This window comes from Diadema antillarum, unplaced genomic scaffold (assembly GCF_040938485.1).
Source record: "Diadema antillarum isolate AM-2024a unplaced genomic scaffold, OU_Dant_1.0 seq00000100_RagTag, whole genome shotgun sequence".
NCBI classification, from domain to species: domain Eukaryota; kingdom Metazoa; phylum Echinodermata; class Echinoidea; order Diadematoida; family Diadematidae; genus Diadema; species Diadema antillarum.
In genome coordinates, this window is record NW_027271188.1 from 632,637 (window position 1) to 660,158 (window position 27,522).

A 27,522-nucleotide genomic window follows, 5' to 3' on the forward strand; every position below is an offset into this window, starting at 1 on the left:
GAAAAACGTGGGGGGGGGGGGGGTATGGGAAGAGGGAAAGAAGGTGCAAACTGCATTCAGTTACCCATTTTGCACGACATCTATTCAATTTTCTAATGTGTATTATACATACAAGCCTATACTCATATAGCATCCTATAAAATAGCCCTCACTCGATTTTCTTAGCCCAGAACTTTAGGATATTACAAAGAATAAGTAACGCGAATGCATGTTGACTTGTGTTGACCTATAATACCCTATAGATTTACCATACTTTCATAATGAATTTTCCCCTGTCTTTCTTCAAATGGATCCATCCACACACAAAAAAAAAACAACAACTTCCAAACTAGTCCATGGCTTCATTTGTCAATCCGTAAATTATTACTTATCATGATTATACAACAGACATCGAAATGCATAAATTATGAGCACCTTCCCTTAACGGAGCATAACTTGCATGTTTCCGCAATGATACCATGTATTTTAGTAATCATAGCTTAATATCAGTGATATGGAAACATGCATGCATATCCTATAAAATTGAGCATTTTGAAGATGGTGATTCAACACACATAGACACTGACACATTTTTTTTCTCAAATTATTTTGTTTGAGTCTATAATATTGGCAACGGTAAAATGGAGAATCCATCTGCCCCTTACGTATTATTATGCGTTGCCTATAAAGGAGGAGTAATCAGAGTCGGAACCAATATAATTATGAAGAAAGTAGATATCGTTTGAATGTTAGAACATTCGTATTTTGGAGGATGTGTTCATTAACAGTTATCTGTCTTAGTTTTTGTTTGTTTGTTGGTTTGTTACTGCTACTTATGCGTGTTTTTGTTTTCCCTTATTCGATCGAGTTCAAACACCTGCAGTATCAAGCGTACCTGTCGCATCAAGTCAAGGAGCTTGGCCATAAGAGTGCTACTGGGCCCGGAACATCATCCTCCCAGTTTGAAAAAGTGTGACCCGCACACTTTGTCGCCAGCTTTCAAAGAGCTAATCTGTCATTCATTTCTTTGTTCTCTCATGACTGAATGAAAGAAACAATCGAATAATTTTATGTATCTTAGAATTGTATAGGTTGAATTAACTTCTGCGTTTTGAGTGCAAAACCACACTTTACATTCACGTTTCCTTTGACAAATCATACATTCGTAGGGGGTTCGTTACAATCAAACGTGGACCAAGAAACCTGTAGAACTTCGACACATTTCACCGAAAGAAGAAGTGGCAGCTGTGAGAGTCATGCAAACTAGCAGTGTTTGTACACATAATCATCATGATAGATAAAAGTAGGCCCTGTGCGTTTTTGTTGATTATACGGAGTAACTACATCAACCCCTCTTCCACATTGGTTTCCCATTCACTACATGACACTGCGATGCAAGGTTAGAATATATCTTTAACCTTAAGTTCAAAAGAATATGAATTTGTGTAAAAGTTCGAGTGGAAAACTTGAGAGGACCACTGGTGACGACATCTTAAACACATCTGATTTGAATATTGCGGTTGCGACCAGACCAAGATAAATGGTTCGTTCAACCACGTGACACTTCTGCTTTTTTTTCTGTTTGTATGAACATCATCTCCGTGTTTCTCCTGTTACTTCTGACCTCGACGAACGAGTGGTAAGTCACTTCGCAGGACCCTGAGTAATGACTAACAAACTAACCGGTATGTGAAAGGGGAGGGCGCTGTAGCTATCGGCAGCACAAAACGCGATTGAACGTCGCTGAACTCGTGGGACGGGCGCCCTAAATTATTTGTGTTGGGTGTAGGAATAATGTCATGTACATTTTGTTATGCATGTGTATTATACACAAATTTGTACTTTGTTTTTATCTCAGCGTGATTTTGTAGGAGAAGCCCCCCTCCCCGCCCCCTCGGAAAAAGAATTTAGATTTGCTAACTGTCCTCATGGCGTTCAGTTGTCCAAAAGAAGATTTTTTTTTTTGGAAATATCAAGTGCGAAACGCGAAGCTACATCAAAATGATATGTGTGTTGGATAGTTATTTGAAAAATCCTAACAGACACAGAGTCACGTCGTGTGTGCCATTCACTCGACATAAAGGTTAAACTGAATGATTTTATATCAACTGTTTTAGTTAAGTGAGTATCAAATTGTAAATTGCAAACTGTAAATTGTTTTTGAACTGGTAGTAATTCCTCAGAAATCGATTCTATGGTTTCCAGGAGTTTTTAATAACGTGTACTAATCGCAGCCATCAAATTAATTCCTCTCCAAGTCAAAGAAAAAAAAATGAGATCTATGAAAATGTAAGAACTTTAAGAGTATGAAAATTGGATGTGTTACATGAAACCTGTATAGAATATTGTAAAATCTGATTCCCCGGTTAAGTTTCGACAGGAAAAATATAATCTGTATACTGTGCTTTGTTGAATTCGTTTGCGAAATTCCGTCAAATTGAGATTGGGATAATAATCCTTTGAAAATGATTTAGTCAAGGATTTACCTGGTGTTCATATCATATAGACTCACATAAGCACAAACAAATATCAAACACACACGAACAAATATCAAACACATACCAACACACACACACACACACACACACACACGCACACACGCACGCACGCACACACACACACACACGCACGCACGCACACACGCACACACACTTGTGAGCGCCGCATGCGCACATACTCCCTATCTTTCTCTTACTGTATTTTTCTTCCTTCCATCACTGTCTACCATTGTTGATTATCTATGCACATGCATCTTCCATGTGGACACCTTATAGTTTTAAAAGAGCTAATTTCATGTGATGTACATAACGTATTTCTTTCTTCATGCTGTTCCCATTTTGCATTTATTTCTTTGTTGTCAATTAATGAGTTTAAGGTCAGGTTAAAAAGTCATCTTTTGAACGATGCATTCTATGTTTGAATTATGCATGTTGTGATTATTACTTTGTAATGCGCAGTAGAGTATATTATTATACTAGCTGCCCAATATAAATGTATTTTATTATTATTATTATTATTATTATTATTATTATTATTATATTATTGTTATTGTTATTATTATTATTATTATTATTATTATTATTATTATCATTATTATTATTATTATTATTATTATTACTATTATTATTTGTTCAAGGTTATGATTAGGCCACAGAAGTTGTATATTAGGGAGAGAGTACTCCCTTGGAACATTATATTTTGTTGTAAAACAACAACCATTTTACTTTGCTAAACGTTTTCAGTTTATCATTATCTTTATCACTTTTCTTTGCTTTTAAGGATTAAAAAAATGCATTGGGAAGACAATTTCAACTCCTGAGCAACACAGCCCTGTTGGTGAAATAGCGCCCTCTAACGTGCATATTCGTTTCTCAAGCGGAATTTGGGCCTCGAGAAAGGACTCTACAAATTTGGACGACTGATAATGTTATTCAAATGCGTGTATTTGGAAAGCAACATAAGGCGTTTTCACATCAGCCCGATGTTTCGAAATAGCGCGCTATTTTCTGACTTGGGATATTGGAAAATATCTCGAGCTTGGATTTTTATCGGGCTGATGTGAAAACGCCTATTGTGAGGGGAAACAAAATAAATCATATCCCTTCACCAGTTGCCGTGCCACAAATCTCTCGGGTCATTGGAGAGCAGGTATTATGAGGAGGAATTAAAGAATCGTTGAAAGGGTAAAAGTGTATACAGAATGAAAACACCCTGAGGAATGCTCATCCGCAACGACACTTCTCTATATTTTGATAATCCTCCCTCTCCTCTTTCTTCTTCTCTCTATCTCCATGTTACTCTTCAATTCTTTCTATGTCTCTTCTTGTTTTTCATGTCTCTCCTTTCTTTTTTGTTTCTTCTTTTTTTTTGTCAAGATATGAAAAGGCTCTATATAATTTCAGTTGTATTTTTATCTTTTTTCAAAGTAGAATATTCCTTAACGAAATAATAGTAGAAATGGTCGTAGTTTGAAGGAAAAAAAGAGTAAAAAGGAGCAATTCAAAAAATCGCATTAGTCATAAATCCATTTTTGCTCCCGAAATGGAACATCAAAGTGAAATACGTTTAAGAAGTTTAACTCATTGTCGCAGTTGTCCGGAATGAGAAATACAGGCTGGAAAGTGGGAGCTGAAAATATGAGTAATTTATTATATCATTTCATAAATACAGCCACAAAAACTGGTACATGACAGAACGGTGCGAAACAATTTCAACAAAAGACAAGTGAAAACGGACAACGCGGCTATATAATCCTAGGCGTTTTGAAGCTCTATAGAGATACGAACTCCAACAGAAGACTTTTAAATTTTCTATTATCGATCTTCGCATCTTTGTCTGTGCATGATGACATGGTGATATTGACAATGCAGTCTACTCTGAAAGCGTCAGTTTTCCGGTACAAAGAGAAGCCCAGTTTTTTGCTAGAGAGTATTTATATGCCAAGGATGGGACACCGTGCAAGTAGACAAGAAGTAGACACTCATCTTTAGACAAACCAGTAGTGAAGGAGTATCATATTGATTAGAATCTGGTCAATGTCTTGTGTTAAGCTACACGAGTTAAGAAGGTGACGTTGGTGTTACACGTTGTCTGAGAGATTAACGCACTTCTACCTCGAAACATAATTTTGCTAAACTGAAGGATTAAAGTTGGTTATTTGGTGCATTAAATCATGCAGTAATAGCTGAACAAGGGAGAAGACTGATTCAGTTTCATTGGGCTATAGCAGCAATGTCACACTGATTTGAACCTTGAACAGGATAACAATCAAGTTGATATCATATTTCAGTTATCAACATCATTCAGAATCGATATCCGACAATCTGGCTTTATTCTTGTTCGAACATATCCCCAGTTTCCTGTTATTTCGTGTTATCGCGCATCCGAAAATGCATGATAAACACTATAAGCACGTCACTCGCTTTCTATAAACCTTTATTTCTAAAATATTTGAGGATCGATTCTACGTCTATTTAGGTTCTAATTGATAGTTCGTCTGCGCTACAAATGCGGGTAAATGCAAAAGTAGTAACGCACTGCTTGGTTATCTTGTGGCAAGAACACAATAAAGAGCATCATACAAAATGGTACAAACTCTTATTCGTGCGTCCCGGTGAACACTAGAGATGCACAGTCAGACAGTGAGCCTTTGAGAGAGAGAGAAAAAAAACCCCAAAAAGATGCAAAAAAAAAAGAAGTGTTGGATTGTTAACATAAAGAGGTGGCAGGTTCAACATTAATTTGTATGCATCACTAACATTATTTTGACTGGTTCATACAAGAAGCAAAGATGAATGGCACTGAGATTACAGTCCGACATTTAAGTGATCTTGTGTTGTTTTTGAAAAAGTCCTTATGCTCAGAATGTAAGTAAAGTGTTTCACACCCAGACTAGACTGTATCGTAAAGCTGAAGAAAGGTAAGTCCCGAACACCGGGAGAGATGTTTCATCGTCTCCATCAGATGGAATTCAATCAAAATGGCCCTCTATCGTGGGTCACATCATGAATGGTGGCATCGGGCTGGTGGTGTTAAGGGTTGCGAGAAACATGGTGATGGAGGCGGGTGATGCCGATCTGCAGGGATAACTGATGGGGAGGTGGAGGTTGGGGGGGGGGGGCTGGACGGGACGCAAATCTGGAGTCTTCTAGAAGCGGAACTGCTTGCAGCCGAGATCGTGGAACCCTCTTCGGCATCCGTGGAAGCAGCTTCCGAGCTTGTAGGTCGGGAAGAACGAGTGGCAGAAGCTGCAGTCGCTCACGCAGACGCGGCGTCGGTCCCTACTGAAGGCCTGGTCGCCCCTGGTCATCCTGCTGAAAACGTCGTCGTCGTCATCGAGCACGGCGTCGGCCTGGAGGGCGTCCCATAGTTGCTGCTTGTTCTCTGGCGGCTCTTCGTCGTCGGTCTGCTTGTCGAACGGTAGGGCGTAGCTCTGGATGAGTACCAGGAGTGAGCAGACTAGGAGGAGATACTGTGACAGCGTGTTCATGGTGGCAAATCTGAAAGCAAGAATGAAGGTTAAAAAAAGAAATTCGGTTATCTAGTCGAGTTTCGAGACTCAAGGATCATCATGGAAATAGCCAAAAGTAATTCATGCGTTTATGTCCATTCGTCTGCGTATCAATGGTACCATTTCGTTATCAGCGGTGTGTCTGTTTTCGTCTTTGCTACTGTAAGCTGTTACCATTATTAATGGTTGTGTTTTTCTGTGTGTGTAAGTGTGTGAGTGCTAGAAAAAGAGAGAGATGGGGGGGGGGGGGAAGTAGACAGTGCTCTTGGATGTTTGACTTATATGATGCGATACTCCCTTCCACCGAGCCACCCATCCCCACTCCCGTCTTTCCCTCCAACGGAATAACTAGTGGTGGAACCCTCAAAAGTCATGGTGGCTTTTCTTGTATTTTATATTTTGCATATTTTTCTCTTTTTGTGTAACAGCTAAAGTGTGTGTTGGGGGTTGCTTGCAACAAGTCAGTATTCATTACTCTCAGGAAGACAAATTCTATGAACAGATTTTGTGTGATTTTTGTTCCCCACTCTGTCCCTCCCCGCCCCCCCCCCCCGCCCCCCCCCCCCCCCCCCCCCCCAATCAAGCGTGCTTGCTGAAGTCATCTTTTAGCGTCTAGTATTGTGTTTTATGAGCGTTCTTTTCTCTCTTTTTTTTTTTGGGGGGGGAGGGAAGTCGTTATAATGAAGTATAGACAGATGTTGAAGAGGTGAAGCAGGACCCATATGTCGTTGTCTTCTACCTTCCGCTGATTGAGCAGGAAGAGCGTTACCCGTCTGTGGCCAAAATATTGTTCACGCACGAGTTACTCGAAAGGACCGAGCAAAGAAATCTCGAGAAACAACCACGTCCAAGATGCCATGCTGCTTGTCGGCCTTTATTTTTCTTTTACAACAATACGATAATCGAAAGGCGGTTTGGCAGGCAGATGGCAAGCAAACAGCCTAATAAGGCCATTATCGTCATTAGAACATCTCTCTAATGCTTTGTTACCTTGTCAGATAAGCGGGCACTGATGGCACTTGACGTCTTCTTGATCACGTAATTTTGCGTCACGATTTCTGGACATTTTCACACTTCTCTTATCAAGTGATCATCCCATTGGTCACTACCCGAATGGTCAACTGGCAACGACAATAAGACACCTGATACCGTTGCTGAATATGTATGTGTGAGAGTGTGTTTGTGTGTACGTTGATGAGTATTCGTTTGTATGGACGTTCAACGTGGCCATAATGTAGGTCAATGCTATAGAGATAAAGACAAAAGCAAATACGACGACAAATTGATAGGGGGTGATGAGAAGGGATTGTGCGATACTTGGCCAATTCAGAGTCTCTCTCTCTCTCTCTCTATATATATATATATATATATATTTTCTCTATCCTTCTCTCTTTTTCGCTATAATCTTTTCCGTTTATCTCCTATGTGGGGAAAGCAAGATAATGGTCAAAGTTTTCATATTCTGATAATAATGAATACGCTGTGTTGTGAGTAGATAAGAGTTCAGTCTCTTGCATTCTTTTTCTTCATCCTTCAAGTAGGCCCTACATTTTCTTATCCTTCAATTTTCATGAAGGAGGAGCCGTTGAGTGGAAACTCAATACAAAGAGATTCGTATAACAAAATACCTCATATAACAAACTAAACTCTCCGGTCCCAATGAATTTATTTCCTTTGTTTTGTATTGTTTATTGACTTTGATATAACAAAATAATTATCTGATATGAAGACCAAATTGTTCTGGTCCCAAGTATCTCGTTATACCTAGTTTTCACTGTATTCCTAAAAGAAACCCTTTCTAGTTGGGTCGCATTATAGAATGCAAACCATTAGAGGGTTGGGTAACTCTTCAGGTAATCACCTATGCACTGCACGAAAAACATGGAGACTATTATCTACAAAAATGTGACGTTCTGCTTTGTTGGTTGTCTTCATAGCCAACAGAAGCTGAATATGGCTAATGAATAGCTAATGATTTCGTTACCTTCTTTTCATTTTTGCCCAGTATTGCGTAGGAATTACGTAACATTATATATTATTGCTTGAGTTTTTGGTGATGGGTCATAACCGCCCACAAGTTGGCGCGCATGATTACTAGCAAATTACAACTTGTATAAACAGGCAATTAAGTACGGGAGTTTATGTCAATCATTGTAGTCTTTTGATGGGAATAAAAATGACAGCTGATTTCTCTTTACGTCACAGTGGGCAATTAAGAAGCAGTCTCTGGCAAAGGAGAGAGGGGATTTGGAGGGGGGTTCCGGACCAGTAAAAACTTAGTCTGAAAGAGAGAGAGGGTGAAACTTTTCCCTTGCAAGACAGTGAAAATTTGATCAAAATTCGACTGAAATTAAAGGAGATGTGACATTTGGAAGTTTTACTGATCTTCATGAAACATCACTATTTTGAACAGTCAATGAATAATGCAATATAGATTAGTGATGTCATGCCCTCACAACCACATAAACAACAAACACAGGACATATAATTCTAAAATGTCCAACTTTTCGTTCAAACATTAATATGCCCTTTTAATTTTCAAATCCTAACATATCTGGCTTATTTTTATTTTGAATTTGACCAGGAATAGAGAAAAGTGAATTTCTTTGTCAATTTTCATACACAATCAATGGAAAATTGTGAGGTAATGACATCATCAGCTTACTCATCTACCAACTGTTCAAGAACTGTCTTGCAAAAATAAGCGTATCTTTGAAATGTAATAACTTTTGTACTTTTAATCCGATTTTGACTAAATTTTCCCTGTTGTACTAACTTGTCATATTTTACTCTTTCTTTTCAGACTGACATTGAACTGGCCCTGGATCTTCCTTTAAGCCTGCATTTATTCTCCCATCTCATTTTGCAGACAAGTCAAATCTACAGGGATACACACACGTTACAGGGTACCGGAGCCAAGGCACGTGTATACAAATAGTAGTGCAGTATATAGATTATTTTATATGTTTGGATCACAAATTCTTCATCTGTTACTCATGGTCACTCTTGACCGACGGATTCTCCATCTAATACAACTATGTGAAACATATCATGATAAAGTCACTCTTTTGTATATAGGAAGATGTTACAGGAAACACGCACAACCATATTAGCTAAATGCTTTCGAAAGAAGTTCTAATGCCGGAAAGGGAACATTGCATAATAAACTCACGCTCGGTAGTCTATATGAAAATCTGACTGGATGAAAGACAGTATATAGTTAGAACGGTAGTTCTCGTTTTCTTATAGTTGTTCCAGATGTGGTTCGTGTACACAAGTTTAGAAAAATATTCTTCGGAGAATCGTCTCTCAGGAGAGCAATTTCTGTGATAGGTGAATTGGCATCACTTATATCACTATTATCCGAAACAAAAGAAAAACTGCAGTGAATGATCAGGCACTAATACGACTTCATATTTTTGTATTGTAATGCATGGAGTCAGTCCAACTCGCTATATTACATTCATACACCTCTAATGCGCAAGTAGAAGCACCTGCACCCCCTTATTGATCAGCAAATAAATATGAATAGCCCCTTTGGCTCAGAGAACACTTGTGGGATTGACTAAATTCCACTGGACGCCACGAGAGTAAGTCATGTAAACATACCATCATGATTTCAAACGAGTTCTCCACGTCCTTCTCAAGCCTCAGGAAATCAGAATTTCGCATTATTTAAATTGCGACTGGTGGAAAGGTGGTCTTAAGCCCGAGGTTTATTTTCTCCCAAAACACGAATTAATACGAATTGTAGACAGCGGTCAAAGGGGGTTCACATCAAAGCCAGAAGGAAAGTGCGTGTGTGTGTGTGGGGGGGGGGGGGGGGGGGGTTCAGAGATAAGTGTGAAGGAAATGGAGAGACAGAAGGAGCATGTAGTCCCGTAGATCTATATGGTTTCATAGAGGGTATTCAATTAGGCAAGTTCAGACTTTGATGTACGTAGCATGTGAAGCACGTGTGATAATCACGCTGTCTAGTTAATTAGTTGAAGGTAATCATAATAATAGCAAATGGTTCCTGGCGCTCAGATTGTCATCGAGTTATGAAAGACGGATGAGTCAAGTCACGCTTTGTTTTGTTTTGTTTTTTTAATTACTGTGCATGCTTTGTAAATGCTATCAAACCAAGCGCGTATTTTCACATGCAATGTCGTAAGGATAATAGTGTCTTTGGCACTCTCATATGAACATCGCAGTGAGCACGAAACGAAATAATTTTCAGTACACTTTTTTTTTTTGGGGGGGGGGGGGTATTTGTTGCTTCCAAACATTGTGAAACTGAGTTGTGTTACAGGAGATTTCCACATAGGAAGCCCTCTCTAACATCCCTCTATGGATGCGTTATTAGCGCCATCTTATCGTCTTTGCTGCAGATCATTGTTTCAATGGAGGATTTCATTTTGGGGTTGGTATCTTTCATTTTTAGGAACAAATACTGCATACATCAACAGACCAGTCGCTCCCCAAGACTGCGTTTATTAGTGAGATGCACATAGTACGCCCATGTTGTTATTAAGGTCGCCAGATTTTATTGACAGTTTCAAGACGCCATCAGTTGTTTTCAGAGACGCAGAGAGCGTTTATTTTCGGTCCTTTCTGCATCTTTCTCTATCCGACTTTTTCCTTCTTCCTGTTTTCCCCCTTTGTTTAGCATAATCTAATAGAACATGGTACTGTTATACTGTTTATCCCTCGCAGGTATACGCATCGTCAGTCCGAGTGATAACATGAATGCTGTCGGCAAGCCTAAAAAGCCCAGTAGCTGTGATCAAAACTAAATCGCTACATCCCTTCCACACTGCACTTTGCGCTCCATTTTAGGCAAAAGATGCTAAACGTAGCAGCTCTCCGGTTTTTTGTGCGTGTTGAAAGCACATTCAGATCTTGATTTTACAAAAGGGGGTTATCAGAGTCGACGGATCTCGAGGACAAGCATTAGACGAGACAAGACGAGACGAGACGAGACAAGCAAAACGACTGTAATGGCTAATCGGAATAAACCATGGATTCTCAATATTTCAATCGTGCCTTGTATTAGCGACGTAGATAATGATCCCCACTCGTGTAAGTTCCGACATCAAAAGCAATTAGTTTCTATCACGTATCTTTATTCTACATCTTTGTGTGATAACGTATCAAATGTGAATCATCTCATCCGGGTTTCTTCTGTTGGATTTGGAATCATTGCTCGGGGGTTTTCTTACAATCCTAATAAAAAGGACAAAGCTCTACAAGGAATCCCCGTTGATATCTTCACAAAAAATATCCGATCCCATCTTAAATCTACAGACATTCTGCGGTTAACAGTAACCAAATAATCCAATTATTTGAATCATAACTTTCTTTCAATGAATGCTGTAATCATAATGACGCGTTTAAGTTTTAATTCTCTGTTCAGCTATATGCACCTCTAAGACTCTCGTCTCAACGTAAATGCCGATAAGGAGGAGCTTTCCCCATGCATCAAACCTGTTTACGTCAAAAGGATGGCTTTTGGAGGAGGCTTTCTTGGGGGTTAAGTTCCCACGAGTATTCCTCGAAACTATCAGTTTCCGCGTTAATGTTTTATGGTTTTTTTTTACTTTTTTGTGGTTGAAAGTATAGAACGCGTATTATAATCAAATACATAAGCAATCTGTACTCTTGGATTACAAGGAAGTATTCGATGATCTTAGTAACCCAGGGTAGCCATCTTGAGCGAGAGTAGATTCTTCGGGGACATTGTGAACTAGACATCTCGTCCAAGAGTTTATAGTTCAGTTTAGTTCATATGAAGGAAATCTTTTTACATAGAGCCTCATCCCTTATGTGATTCAATAGTATACAACATCCCGATCTCTTATTGCCTTTTCTCATGCGATACCTTGTCTTTTATCTTTGTTCTTGCTTTCCTTGTGATTGATAGATTTTTTTTTCGTTAGGGATCATTGATCTATATTTTGCTTTGCTCTCTTTTGTGTGTTTTTTTCTCAATGAAGCTATTTGGTGACCTTGATTCAATAATGAAACACAGTAGTTACAAACTCTTCATTGAAAAGAATTTCATCAATGTGTATACATCGGAAATCTTTGTTTCTCTTCACTCGCAGTATTTTTATTTATTTATTTTTTTGGATGGATGTATTTGCATATAGGCTAAAAGAATCCAGTATCTTTTAAAACAAAATGAATAACGGTCACTCACCTGTGTGTTCAGGAATGGGGTTCTCCCATGACAATAAAGCGCTGCAACACATCCGTTTTAATATAGAGCCTTAAGTCCTGATTTAAATCTTGTAATGTTATACTTCCCAGGCAGTATGCTATTGATATGGCGTGCTCAATTCATCAGGATTTTTTTTCTCTCTCTCTCTTTCTCTCAGTCCACTGGCCGAGAGTTATTGCAAAACTCTCGTTCACCTTGTCGGTAAATACTAATTTTCCAAGTTTGTGACTTGTGTAAATCGTATATATTGTCAAGTGGGTAACGGACGCTTTTGGGACAATGGCTAAATATTTAGCCATCAAATTAGATCTGTATACTGTTTGACACACTACAGGATGTAGAACACACGTTGCGAAATATAGCATGTTTATAGCGTATACGGAAAAGTCATAGATTGACCGCCATATTTTGACAGCACAAAGACAAACAAAAGACAGATTGTATGTTTCAAACGCAATCAAGGAAAGTTTGATATTTTCAGCTATTTCTCTTGATCATTATCAATGGAATAAATTCAAATCATTTCTGGGGTACATCCTGGTTTGTCTCGAAATTGCGCTTTTTAAAGAATGTTTTCCTCTTACTTGATGGGATAGATTTGCTGGTGGTGGGGGGGGGGGGGAGGAGAGAAGATAAGTTAAGGGATCTGGTCGTCATAATCGAGCAGTTTTGTTTTCATCTAGTTTCCTGCTGCTTTGATAGCCCATTTCAAATAACTTTCAACCAATGTGCTGTCTGGTATCGTACTTGTTATGACGGCAGCCGTAATAACACTAATGGCACTGAATGAGGGCGATTTGTCGCCCCTTCCCTCGAATGCAGTGAATTGTAAACACAGTTTTGCCCAGTGGCCGGCAAGTGTCGTTTTCTTTCCATCCCATCATCCATTTCAAACTCTATACTCGGCGGATCACTGGAAACCCCCTGGTTCACTTGTTCAAACATCACTATCAAGCCTGGCATTTGCAGAAGGATCTACTTTCCACAGTGCGCACGTCCCACAATGCACGGGTGGGACGCGCGCGACAAAAAGATTATTATTTGAATCGTTGCCAAAAGCAACAGACAAACACTGTAATGATGGCATCATTTCAAAAGAGAACGAAAAACTGGTAACTATACATATTTTACAAAAAGCTACCAACAGAAAAGATAGTATTGTCTGAGATGAAATGGCGCCTCTAAGTCTGACAATTGGAGGTGGTTACGCATGCAGCGGACTGCGTGTTTGCTGACTGAAGGCATAAGAAGAGAACCAATTAAGAACGTTTAAAATTGCACATTATCATTCAGCTCTGCTGACATCTAAAGATATGAAAAAAAAACAGATCCATGACAGGGTTGCTGCATGCCTGTTGCTTTCTTTCAGGTTCAGCTTAAACGACGACTACAGCAATTCATACACAGAATGTGTGAGTGACAAGTATTATAGACACCTCAAGACGATTATTAAAGTTTCTACCGTATACCGCTAACATGGCACATATTACTTTCTCCACCCACACTCCGCGTGTCCTACGCTAAACACGGTAATACGACACGGCCTATTCACCGTGCGTCTTTCTTTCATGACGCTGAATGAGAGTGGATAGGATAATAACGTATATATAGCCAGAAGTTCCGGGACGCACTCACCACGAACCTTGTCGCCAACTCTCGCTGTCACAGCCCATTCGCACTCATAATCTGATAGTTGCCACGAACAGATTTCTCTTAAACTGCGACTTCTATTGACAAAAGAACCTGCCATTCACTCAGATATGAATTGTGGCAGAATTTCTTCCCTTCCTTTTTAATGTCATATCTACGTCAACTATAAAACCTTCACTCAATTTGCACGAATCGGTATCCTTTATACTCCAAAATGAATGATATTTAATTGATACAAAGCAGATTCCTTCATTACGGAGTCTTGTATTTTCAATAACTATGATTTTCAGCTCATCCTTCGACCTCCTGGCGACAGTTCGTGAATGTTTCCTTGATTCGAATCTGAACGTGAAAGTTTGGTCCTTTATTCGAACATCCGATTGACATGAACTGAATACATCACTCAGGCACATTATAAGCTGTCATCAAGTACACATTGTGGTGAATGTCGCAGCATTTAGATGCGACAGAATGAAGTCATGTCTTTGTTTTACTGTCGCTTTTCAAATACTGTTGTATATTCCTTCATGTATTGATGTGTTTCTGACATTCTGCTTCTTTCAAACCGACAGGCCATTATACACATCAGTGTATAGAAATACTATTATTTGTTTCATGTTTCATTAATTGAAAAAAAAAAAACCTGTATCCACAGCTCTGCTGAGTAATCATGTTTGTTCATGACAAGAAGCTATGTAGTACGCTGCATTTGACTCATTTGTGCTTGACACATCCAAGAAGAAGTCACAAAATCGATTTGAGAAGCTTTGAGCAAAGTTTCCACCACTGGCTTTCTGTACATCCCTTTTAAGTCACACCCCAGGAGCTCATTTCTACCGATGCGGTATTCAATGGTGAGCATTAAGGCAAATAAGGTATAACATCAAAGATAACTCGCGCGCAGGAAGTGCCCAAATGAAGAGCCTAGGTGAAAAGGAAACTCGAGGAGACATGTTGCGAGAGAACGGGCAAACATACGGACAGAGAAAAATGGACGGACACAAACACACAGAAGAAAGAAAGTGAGAGAGGGGAAGGAAATGGACGAAATGCAAGGGGAAAGAACGATTTGAATGGAGACAATAAAGAGACAGACATAGTCAAAGACAGGAAGAGAAACCGACAGGCAGAATGACATCAGTAAATAATATGGTCCAATGCACTGACAGACGCTCAGAGAGAAGCAAGGACACGAGACATTTTATAGACATACATACAAACTAAAAGACTGAAAAGACAAGGTCACGCAGGAGATCAAGTAGTATTCAGACAGTTTCATATATTCATATTGTTTTGCATGGTGTTTGTAATGCATCGACTAAATAAAGCACTTATCAATGCTATACAGGAGCGGATCTAGCTTTTTTCCAAGGAGGGGAAGAGCGAGGGGGGGGGGGAGGGTGTGGGAGGAGGTATCCCCCTCCAACAGTAGGGAGATTTTTAGGGTTGCCAGCTTGCGATTTTAAGCATACTTGTATACTCTTATTTTTTCTCTTTTTTGCCCAAATAATTTTGGGGAAGGGGTGGACTGCAGCTCCACCCCCGGCCCAAAGCGCGCCGGAACACTGCTGTTTTTTTTTATTTTTATTTTTTTTTTGGGGGGGGAGGGGGGGGCAAAATCTCGACGGGGGCCCATTCATGTGACGAGATCCTCGGCGAGGGAGCGAAGCGACCGAGCCGGGGGGGGGGGGGAGGGTGTGGGAGGGGGATACCCCCTTTCTCATGTTGGTAATGATTTTGATGAGCCAGTGCTATTCTGTGTTAGCATAATGTTTCCAGGTTAGCATGCCTGGTCAGTGACTGGGCATTAAGCTGCACATTACTTGAATATGAGACCGTTTTGAAGCAAATAATTTTCACACAACGATAGAAATATAATGTTCTGTTAAATGAATCCCACAAGAATTGGAACAATCATCCCTCAGCATTCCCACTGATTCCCACTGATCAGTTACTAGTCTTTCCCTTTAAGATTCATATTCCTCGTACAATGTCGATCTTGACAGAAATTACGGATATTGGAAAATGCGAGTTCCGGTAAAGAATTAAAAGGCATTTCGGAGAAAGCCCATTCTTGGTGTCGGCGATAATAATGCCGCTCTATGACAGAAAGATCTTACATGAGTGGGCTCAAGGTTTTCAAGAAATAGTGACGCAAATAACACAAAGATATATTTGATGACGTATCAAAGCCTGTTAAATTTCTTTCCATTTGCATTCACCCTCCCCCTCCCCCTCGACTTCTTGCGATTATACACTTACATTGGGGAAAAAAGTTGCAAGACATCTATCATGATCGAATTATTTGCTTAGCATGTTTGCTTATCACGGTACTCGCGATGATGTTTGCACCCAATCATAGATGATTTCTTGTTTCGTGGTGAGACCACGAGAGTGGGCGCTACATTCAGACGCCCCCATCCCTGAGGACAATTCACAGCGCTTGATTTCCGTCGTGATAATGATTGGTTTGACCACATACTCAGAACCGCAGCATGTACAATCACATTTATGAAGACATTACCCACTTTTCATACAGAGTTAGAATAACGAAATTCATGATATCCACCTACCTAAAATGAACAAGTCGCGCAGGAAATTAAGACAATGAGGAAAGAAAAAAAAAGCTGTAAAACAGTAAACCCCTCTCAACGTAAACGTCATGTACTGCTTTAAAAAAACGATAAGGACAGAAAAGGTTTGACTAAAAATCAGACATTTTATAAAGTTTCAAAAGTCAAAGGTTTTCCACAGAACAACAATGTCGTGTCATAGTTGCTTATTGATATGAAATTCAATACAAAGATGACTCTTCAGCCTTTAAAAGGAGTCTAATTCCAGTGAAAAAAACACACCAAATATCCTATTTCAAGATTTATATAAGGAATATACCAATCATTCGTTGATATCGAATCATCCTTAAAACTTTAAACTACCGTTTTGACTCCAGGAATACCGTCCGTACCATTCTCCCAGAATGAGAGGGATTTGTCTTCGGGTCCTTTCTACCAAAGATGCCATGATTAATAGGACATCATCATACAATGACACTTTCTACACCATGGCGACTAGCGGTTGACGTTGTTGTATAGTAAGTTATCCTTAAGATCAGTGATTTCTACACGAGGTTGGCGTCAGGACGGATGTTTTCCCTTTCCTAAGCAAGATTTATTTTCTTATTGGAAAGAAGAAACCATTTCCTACACTATGAAATGGCTGATGACATCGATTATGAGACTGCATACTTGAACATAAGTTACAGCGTTGCATTCTTCCCAATATCTTCGCAATATCTTGTTAGTTTATCCAACGTTAAATATGTTAGAGGAACGTTTGTAAAATGTTTTAAAAGATGCTCTCTTGCTAATGCTTTTTATCGTCAGTAAATAGAATGCAATCTTTCTAAACGTCTATTATTGTGGAACTATTCGATTGTTGGATTTCGGTGGAAATACTATGTCATTACTGGCAATTCTAAATCGATGTTCTCCGTATTAAAACAAAGTAACCTTGCAGGTTGAGGAATAATTTCCCTCCTGGACTTTAAAAAAAAAAACATTTCTGTCATGATAGAGGGACATTTAGCTGTACAAATTGTGTGGATTCGAAGTAGTGATCTTTGTCCGCGGTAAACACTGAAATATGACAAGCGTCCAAGTTTGATTCGAGTTTCTCGAGTGACTATCCCCCCGGACAGCCAACGTAGCCTACTTGTTAAGGCATCCACGGTCCTGAGACGGGGGAGAAGCTAACAATATTACAAGAGCATTACAAACTCTTCCCCTATTTGCGCAAACGGCGCGCAGTGACTTTCGAGTTCTATTTGTCTGCATCTAATTGGTTGAAGTCCTCTCATTTTTTTTCTCCCAGCTTGATATACGAGAAGAATGACTTGCCGGACGAGCGGCGTTAGAAGCGGACGTGAAGTGGTGCTGGTTCGCCTCTCAACGACTTTAATTCGGTGGAAAACAAGATGGAGAGTATTTGCAGAGTAAAGTGCCAGACTGTTTTGACACTGACGGAATGCATCCACCGGTGGGAATCTGCCGAATTTTAGGGGGAATTTTCTTGCCCCAGCGCTGGGGAAAGGGAAATTCAGAGTAACCAAACAGACAGTCAGTGAACGTAATTTAGAATGTACATTATGATCAGCTGACTCCTTTTCGGAAACGGCAAAGATTGTCACTATAGGCAATAATCTTTAGACAATAATCTTAGTCTCCTTATCTAAGGCAGGGGCGTATCCAGGAATTCCGTAAAGGGGGCGGGGGCCCTCAAAATATTTCTGGTGCCACTTCCTCTGCTGACAAAAAAAAAACAATAAACAAACAAACAAAACAAAACAAAACAAAAAAGCGCTTCGCTTCAGCGCAATTTTTCCGTTTCTCGTCCCACTTCCGGGTTTCATTAGCTGACGCCCGGTGCTCCCCAATTAAAGTAGCAGCTTAAACGCAGTGCAAAGTGTCAGGACGTCAATTCAAAGTTACGAACGAGAAAGACCTCCGACTTTCATGACAGGTGCTTGCCGATGTTGTGAATAAAATAGTTTTCTGAGACCCAATCAGGGACTCACTCCCGCACATCTCATTTCGAAACTTCGGATTGTTTTCTACATTGTATCCTCATACAAAATCAAAAAAGCATGTTGAAACATTGACTTTGATCTTTGATTTTGAATGTTAATCATACCTCCGTCCCTATTCTCGCCAATATTACTGTTCATGCCTTAAAACACACACACACACACACACACACACACACACACACACACACACACGCACACACATATATGTATATGTATATATATATATATATATATATATAGTACACAATATAAATGAGGCAACCACTTTAACGATTTCTTTCATGGAACATAGCTGAAAAGAGATGTCACTATTAAAGCAAGGGTGATAGAGTTTGCGCGTACGCGAGTTGCAGGAACCGAAGAAGTTGATGGCGACTGTTATTTAATGTGCTATAGACTGTGTTCATATCAGCATAAGATTTCAATTAATGCAGTTCATATACTGTCCACTTCATACTCTACAAGTTATGAGTACATTATAAATATGTGTGTGTGCTTGTGTGTGTGTGTGTGTGTGTGTGTGTGCGTGTGTGTGTGTGTGTGAATATGGTATAATCAGGATATGTGTACAGGCATTATATACGGTGAGTTGCTCTCTCTCTATATATGTATATATATATATTTATATATAGATATATACTCGTTTTCCTAGTATTACGTTCATAATGTATATATATATGTTCATATAAGAAAACCAAAATTTTGTCAGTCACTGCTATAGACTCCCCTAATGCAAAGGGGTCAGAAATCGGATTAGATTCCCTCGGTTCATGAAGTGGGGCTGGGTGAATGTATAGGTGTGTGCCTGTGGGGACTAGGTGGATGTTTTAACAATACAGTATGCATCACAAATGGAAGTGATGGATAACGATTTTGGTGCTTGTGGCGACAATGCCAATGGGTGGTGTTACACCAGTTCTTCTGTATGAATAAAGCGCATTTTTCGTGTCGGTTGGACTTTAAAAGAAAAAAAACTTCACTGAAAAATGCGCAGACAGATTATAGACCCGAAATTATTCTCACGTCACTAATTGCCCCCTCTATCTAACTCTATTGTTTGCATCTCCGAAGGCAAGAATCTGAAAGTCGTTAGACATTAAAACGAGTACGCGAATGAACAAGGTATATACCTTCTAGTATTTGTGAGTATATTGACGTCATTCCAACTGCAAAATCATAAACATCCAATATCATTTCACAGGGAAAACAATGTCTCAAGAAAGTAAGAATGGAACTCAACCAACCTCACGACATTCGTTTGACCGCTTTCACATTCAGTGCCACTTGTAGCATCATTATCTGTCTTCTTTTTTTTTTCCACGGAAGTTCATTAAATCCTACTGTGTCGCATTTTGATAGACCGACGGAGCACATGACAATAAAAGAATCGTCTTTGACGGAAGATTGACATCGACCGTGGCTCGATGACGGACCGAGTATTGACCGGGAGAGAAATAATGAGGAGCAAACCTTTATCATCCAGTGTCCTTATGATATGGGAGAATATCATCGAATCTGTGTTTCCAATCGAGAATACGATCACCGTCTTTATCACAAAATCACCATTGATTACAACTCCCCCTACTCATGGCAAATATGAGATAAGGGTTTCTTTACGCTGGCAGTGTAATATAAAAGAACTCAATCAATAGAAGACGCATCAAATTTGATGCATTTAATTGTATTTATGCAATGATAATAAATGTAAGTAAGAGACAAAGTAAAATATGTTACTTTGCTTGGTGATGTACTATGCTATGTTTTGCCAAATGTATAACAGAAACGATAATTGCGTATATGGCTCAAAACATTTTGTTCTTTGCGTCATTTCATAAAAGTATAATATTGTATGAGTATACTGGCTTTGTTTTCTTACGTTTGTCAAGGTGAAATGAACTTAAACTAACTATGGACCATCGCTTTCCGAGGAATTTTGTTTTCTTAAAGGAAAATTCCATAAGATAAGTCACCAATAAATAAAAGCACATATAAACACGCTAGTCACAGGATTTCATTCCTAATCTACTAAGAGATGATATTATGTTTTTGTTTTTGTTTTTGTTTTTCGCTCTAGTGCTCACATTTAGCATGAAAATGGGAAGAGGGAATCCTCACAAACGCTATTTGACATCAAAATAACAAAGGTGACACGAAAGTAAGGACATGGCGGAGCCTAATTTTCTTCAGCATCCATATACCAGGTCACGTTTCGCCTTCGTTAGAAGAAGTGTGTCTCATCAAATCTTGTCAAATGTCATTTTGTCTGTGTATTGACCGTCTACCTCCTGGCAGCAGGGATAAGAGGGAATGAGAGGAAAACAGACAGACAGACCGACAGACAGTGAAAGATGGATGCAGAGGGAGAGAGAGAGGGGATTTCTTGCCGTGGCGTGGCGTAAGTTTTCATATTTTTCTGGGTGCCAACCTTTATCGCAAGCTATCAAAGCGGGTGTCACCATTCGGCGTATCTCGCTTCCGATGCTTTGGCAGAGGTGCGGTCTTTCTTGTGGATCAGATCTGAATCTCCCCATTAACGCCAAGAGGATAGCATTACCTTATGATATTGCTTCAGCCCCATTTCAGGTGTATACGCCAGGCCCTGTGGCGGTAATTTCACGTGCCTCCTCGCCCTGCTGAAAGTGATGTGAACAGCATTTAACTTTTTCCCCCTCGCAGGCAAGGAAATAAAAGACCATAATGTAAAAAGAAGAAAAAATTCTCGCGGACACCAAGAATGACCTTTTGGGGCATTCACTGGTCTCCCCGCCAAGGGTCTACATTCGTTATTACTCAGAATGTTGAAGGAAGAGTCTGAGTCCCTCGAAATCATTTCCATATTGCCATTTTCGCGGTCGAGTCACGTGGTTTGACGAGTAAATCGACCAAGTATCGTATCCAGAATCCCCTTGGCGTGCAAAGAACCCTGGATACAACCGTGTCAGATTAAAGAGGGGAGGACGGAATGCGGTCAGGACATGAGGCACGTACCCATCTACCAGTATTGTATCCCCAAATTTTACCGAAATCCACTTCGGTCTTGAAATTTTGGCTGTGGTGTACCTACACACAACCACCGCCTGGTCGTGTGTGGACTGCAATACTTGTATAGATGTGTGTCAAGTTAAGGTTTTATCCCCACATTTAAGCCTGAGAGCTTTTATCGTTTTCTTCAGTCTTCATTGATAAAACGCTACCAATTGCTGCTTCGTCTTCTATGAAGTTTCTTGAAGAAAATGTATTATCAAACCTATGTATCTTAAACATATAAAACAGGCTTCGTATATCTGGTCAGTAAGTGATTAATTTTGTTCAAGGAGTATGCCTGAAGTATCATTTGAAGCATTTTTAAACCAATCAAATGCTGTCATGATTGTAGGCCGATTCTGTATTATAAGACTTTGCCTATAACTATCACTGAGATCTCTTTGCTACCTATTTTCTCTTTGATAATGATTCACTTTGAATTAAAATGTATGTTTTAGGAAATTTCAACAATATGCTTTTGATTGCTGCAATCATATTGAAACTTTCTATGAATACAACCTGTTAACAAAGTGGTAAAAGAATTCAATTCTTTCAATGAAATTAAGCTTTTGAGGGATTTTTTCATACTATTGGAAATTTGTACTTCAAAAGTACAATACATTTGGATTAGAATATTACGTATGGCGATATCAAAATAAATTTAATACATCTTCTGCGATTCTAGTGGTTACAATAGACAAGAAAAAAGAATACCCGTGTGCATTACGCTGTTATTTAATGAATTTTCATCCAGAGCAATGGTTGAATTAATCCTTAATCTCAGCTTTGCCTCTCAAAAAGGATTGAATCACAGTGGGTGGAGTAAACACGATCATGAAGCCTCGCCAATACAGAGCAATAGTCCTAATGTCTTCATGCACAAGAGCGAATTATGAATTCTCCCATCGCTAAGATTGTGTATGATCCCTATAGCTGATGATGAGATTTTAGAGGTACACCATAATAAATGTTTGCTTCAAGTAATGCCCGAAAAAAAGGTCTAACATTGCTCAAGAGGGTCTCCGGCCTCTCCGCACCATATTTGTCGCGTTTAAAAAGGTACCGACATCGGAGTCAGGTGTCGCAATTTATGACACCTATACCTAAACATGTCCCAGTTATTCAGTGACGTCGAAGTGGGAATGGAGTCATTTTGTCATAACGTTTGTGTGAATGATGTATAAGTATGGAGCGCCAAGTATGATGTCATTTAGGTTTGGACCAATTTTGGAATTTGGGTATTAGTATTATTCATTGTTATATTAGTCTTCAATGCGTTGTATATGGTGTGATAGGCACTTCTGAAACAAATACATATCATAGTCATATAGACATCTATTCGTGCATACAGTATGTAAAGCCCTGGGTAGTGTTAGCAACAGCAGGCCTTTGTTTGTCCATGGTTTGTTTGTTTGTTTCTTGGGGGGGGGGGGGCAATTTAATAATTTTGAAATGGTTTGCAAAACCTGCAAACCATATGACAAACAGTCACAAGTTATGATTTAGTGACGTTTACATGAGCGTAGTGAGGTAAGATTTCCATAGGCTACTGAAACATTATTTATACATGTAGTATCTATCTTTCTATTACTTTTTTAAGTGTTTAATTTCACTCTGCTTCGAAAACTGTCAGTCAAAGCTAAAATTGCGATTTTAGATAATACATTGTCCACAAAAATTATTACGTGTGCGCAGGCAAGAAATTGACTCAAAACGTCCCTCAGTACAGAATTCCCTGCGTTCTTTCTGAGGGGAAAAATCAAGGAAGTGTCAACAAGATTTCGATTCCCCCCCCCCCCCCCGCCAATTTTACCACCAGATTTAAATGTATACATACTGCTCAAAGACACGTATTGCTGTTTTTCAATTACCGGGTTCCTCATAGATTCGCACAGATAAATACACCGAGTTTGAAATGAGCGCACACCCCTTCCACTAATACCCCGTGGTAAAATATTTAAAGCTTCAGCTAATAGGTCAATGAAGACTTTTTCTGCGAGGAGTTTTCATTCATTAAATATGCCTTGGATTCACGTGATCGTTTAAAGGAGCCTTTATTTTCACGTCCAAGCCGATTTTGTCATGATTTATATATGGTCTCATTAAATCTAAGCAATTTATTCTGTATCGTATATTTGTGTTATTTCTCTTACACCGTTACCACTCTCATGACATGAATTTGGCGTTCTCTCTACTGTACTTACTGTCACCTTTAAGTCCGCTCTCCTTTCAGTATTGTAAAAAAATGAAAATAAAATTTGATTGTTATTTTTTTTTCATTTCTGCACCATTTTCCTTCGTGTTTGTAAAATGACCGCGACCATTCTTTCAGATAAACTGACTCGTAGATATCTATTTTTTTTTCATCAAGAGTATCATCCCCAGGACAATTGGCCCAGATAATCCTTCGTTAAGTGTCTTTGGTTCATAACAGGTACAAGTCTCGACTTAGCAGTCCCGTAGAAGAATGTTAAATCTGCAAATTAATGATCGGGGTTTGGAGTCGAGTCATTTACAGCCCACGGACGATGTACTTATGTGAGATTAATTCCCCATTGTTTTGCCGGTACTGTTAATTACTGAATATTTATGGCATAAACGATACACATATATATGTACTGTATATGTATATATATATATATATATATATATATATATATATATATATATAAATTACATATGTATATATATATATATATATATATAACTATATATATATATACATATATATATATATACATATATATATATATATATATATATATATATATATATTGGTGTGATTAATAACGAAAATCATACTTTCCGCTGAAGATGCGTATCCAATGTCATCCTAATAAGATTGAGGCTTTTGTCTAAAATCCAATAACAAGATGCAATCTACTAAGTCTGTCATTGCCAATTGAGAGCTGATGACGTTTGGAAACGATGTTAGTGTAAGAGTTGAGGCTACAATGAGAGACACTCAAGATATAACAACAACCACCGGTACTAGGAAAATTACCGAAACGCGAAAAAACATAGGCTACTCGTAATCAACCATTTCCATCTATATTGAAGGATTTTTCTTTTTTTAACCATATGGATGCTGATCGTGAAGATAGCAAGGTGCACGCAGTTCTTCATTTGATTTTTTTTTTATTCAGAAAGGCAAACCATTTAGTCAAGTCAGTGAAAAAAAAAGACGGTATAATGAATAACACGTGTGTGCCACACAGTAAAGTACTGGTAGTCCTCTCTGACAGTTTTATGGCTATACTTCAATGCATCTGACCCTATATGGTGACAAAGAGTGACCTCACTGTAAAACAAGCCAAGAGATCTGAGTGAACATGAAGTTGATGATTGTCAAGCAATCACCACACTCGACCCAATGCTGACTAAAAACTCAACTCCATCCCTCAGTCACATGCACAGAAGAAAGTTTATCATTTTTTTTTTTTATATAGAAGAATCTCCCAAATGACTGGCTAGAAAAACCCAATATGGAATATGTTGATGTACATGAAGCTCTCATTGTTAAGTTGAAGAGCACAAAGAAAATACCCAGTCTTGCATACAATTTGCTGAACTCCAAACAAGTTCCTAATAAGCGTTATGAATATTGGGATATCTAGATTTTAGTACCAGTCAATCTCGATTGGGAAAAAGTACATGTGACAAATTTTACATTCGCTACTGATACTACGCTCGTTTGATTCAAAAAATTTTATAAGACAATAGCCCTAAACGAATTTTTGTATAAGATTAAAAGAAAAGATTCCCCAAATTGCTCTTTTTGTGAAAAATTTGAAGAGACAATAATTCATTTGTTTTGTGAATGTGAGAAGGTCACCCCGATTTGGGAAGTTTTACGAGGTACTAGTATATTAGTGCAAAAGCATGATTCTAATTTTGATTTTACTTATTTCAATAAGTTGTTAAGTGCATCATCTGAAAGGCCATATTTCATCTTAGTGGTAGAATATTTTACATTTATTTGTAAATTTGAAATACATGCCAAATATCGATGAATTTAAATCATTTGTTCAAAAATAAAAAGAAATAGAATGTCATTTGACTAAGAAAAGGAATAAGCTTCCTATTCATTTTAGAAAATGGAGGTTTGATTTCTGATAGTAAAAATTTTGTTGATGGTCAGTGTACTTTTCAAGATTCTTGTTGCTAGTAACAGTACTTTGATATATTTACTATCTCTCTATCAGTGCACTCAAAATGTAATACAGTGTATGTCATGTTCATAACTCATATGAGTTTAAATAATTATGTGTCATATGGAGTCACCATGGAATGGTTTTTACCCTGATGTCTCCAAATGTTCTCCAAATTTCCCCAAATGTTTCTCTTGTCACTTTTCAAATTGTAGCCAATTAAGTGTAAATAATGTTATTTTGATTTTATTTAATGAAACATACAAATAGAAAAAAAGTTGGATGATAAAAAGATAAAAAGTAAAAACTCACCTCCAAATCCCTAAGGTCCCCCCCCCACCCCACCCCATCCTATCCCCAGTCCCACAGAACCACAACGTCATCAACATCAACATCAACATGCCGCATTATTGACTTTACACACTCCAAACAAGCTCACATTTTGGTGTCAAATTTGGGCAATTCCCCACGCGCTTACCCTTCCGTCTCACAAACACTCCCTTCCGCCACCAGGCGATAACCTCCATACGTGTTCCCATTGTGTGGCATGTCCATATTGACGTCACCAACGAGAGACTGCCACGATGTCTACATCGTCATGTCTTAAAAGAAAAAGTAAGCAGCTTGCTGTTCTCAATATTTTGTCTATGACCAAAAGGGAAAGAAAAGGAGCAGTCAGAGGTGCCTTTTCATCTGATATAAGATGGTAGACAGTCCTGATGTTAAGTCCATTGCATTTGCGTTTCTTCAGATTTAATCTTTTCCCACTCACAGGTTACCAGAAATTATATGTTTTGAGGTCGTTGTAGGCTGCGTGGGCAGTAAAAGAACTGATTGCAAACACATAAGTGCAATGCCTAAGTCAATCAGTTAAAAAACTTTATATATATATATATATATATATATATATATATATATATATATATATATATATTATATATATATATATATATATATATATATATATATATATATATATAATGTATTATACAAACTCTAATATGTTAATCAGAAATATTGATGTAAATGCGCAGTAGATTATAATTCTTTCCGGTTAAAGAATAAAACATTGTTGATTAGGATATTCATCATAATGACAAACGAAGTATAAAGAAGGAGAAAGAAAATATTAATTGATTTCATCTTCATAAGTAACACGGTGATCATGTTTCCCCTTTTCATTTCAAATACCAGCAGTGGTCGACATCAAGTCTACGGTGCCTAGGACACGTACAGTACGCATTTTCGTTACCTGCGTTCTGACAAATGCTGTCACTGAATTGATAATTTCTTGGTAGCTTGTATATGTCCGTTATTTCGATTTGAGAATTTCCGGTCACGTTTAGACAGGGTCTGGGAGGATTTCATCTGATCATAACGACCTCACTTTCAGAATGTCAAAGACAAAAAATGAATCCCGCCTTGGGACTCACTGGGCACCATATTTCACTCGTCCACGTATGTCATTATTATAGAGTCTGCTATATGCTGCGGACACATGAAGTCAATTTGTAGTTTGCATTATTAGCATTCACCTTATCCTCTGACACATAAACACATTTCACTCATGTATGCATGATTATTAACACTGAAAAGAAACCGATATTAATTACAGGTGATGCCAGACCCGTCCTATGCCAAATGCCACTTACGATCTTCTTACAGCATGTTTGTAATAGTTCACATGTGTGTAATGTGTGTGAATATTTGCATCTATTTTCCTCTTTGGCTTCACATTTCTCTCTGGTTATCGTTTATTTCTGTTTCATAAAGGACCTATCAAATACAAACTAGCAGTTATATGTTTCTTTCTTCCAACAAAATAACAAATCGCAAATTCTATGAAACCTTATTTTTGTTGTTGTCGTTGTTGCTGCTGCTGTTGTTATGTTACTTCGACGCCACAATACCTTCCAAA

The 27,522-nt window shown here is 38.5% G+C and overlaps 1 protein-coding gene across 1 annotated transcript in view; it reads right to left on the reverse strand.

The window, feature by feature from the left end:
* Positions 1 to 5,610: 5,610 nt before the first annotated feature.
* LOC139726818 (uncharacterized) overlaps positions 5,611 to 27,522 on the reverse strand; it is a 39,075-nt gene continuing 17,163 nt past the window's right edge. Inside the window, exon 2 of the mRNA XM_071637812.1 lies at positions 5,611 to 5,978. Within this exon, the coding sequence (XP_071493913.1) occupies positions 5,627 to 5,968 (342 nt within the window). The 5' untranslated portion in view covers positions 5,969 to 5,978 and the 3' untranslated portion in view covers positions 5,611 to 5,626. The remainder of the gene's footprint in view (positions 5,979 to 27,522) is intronic.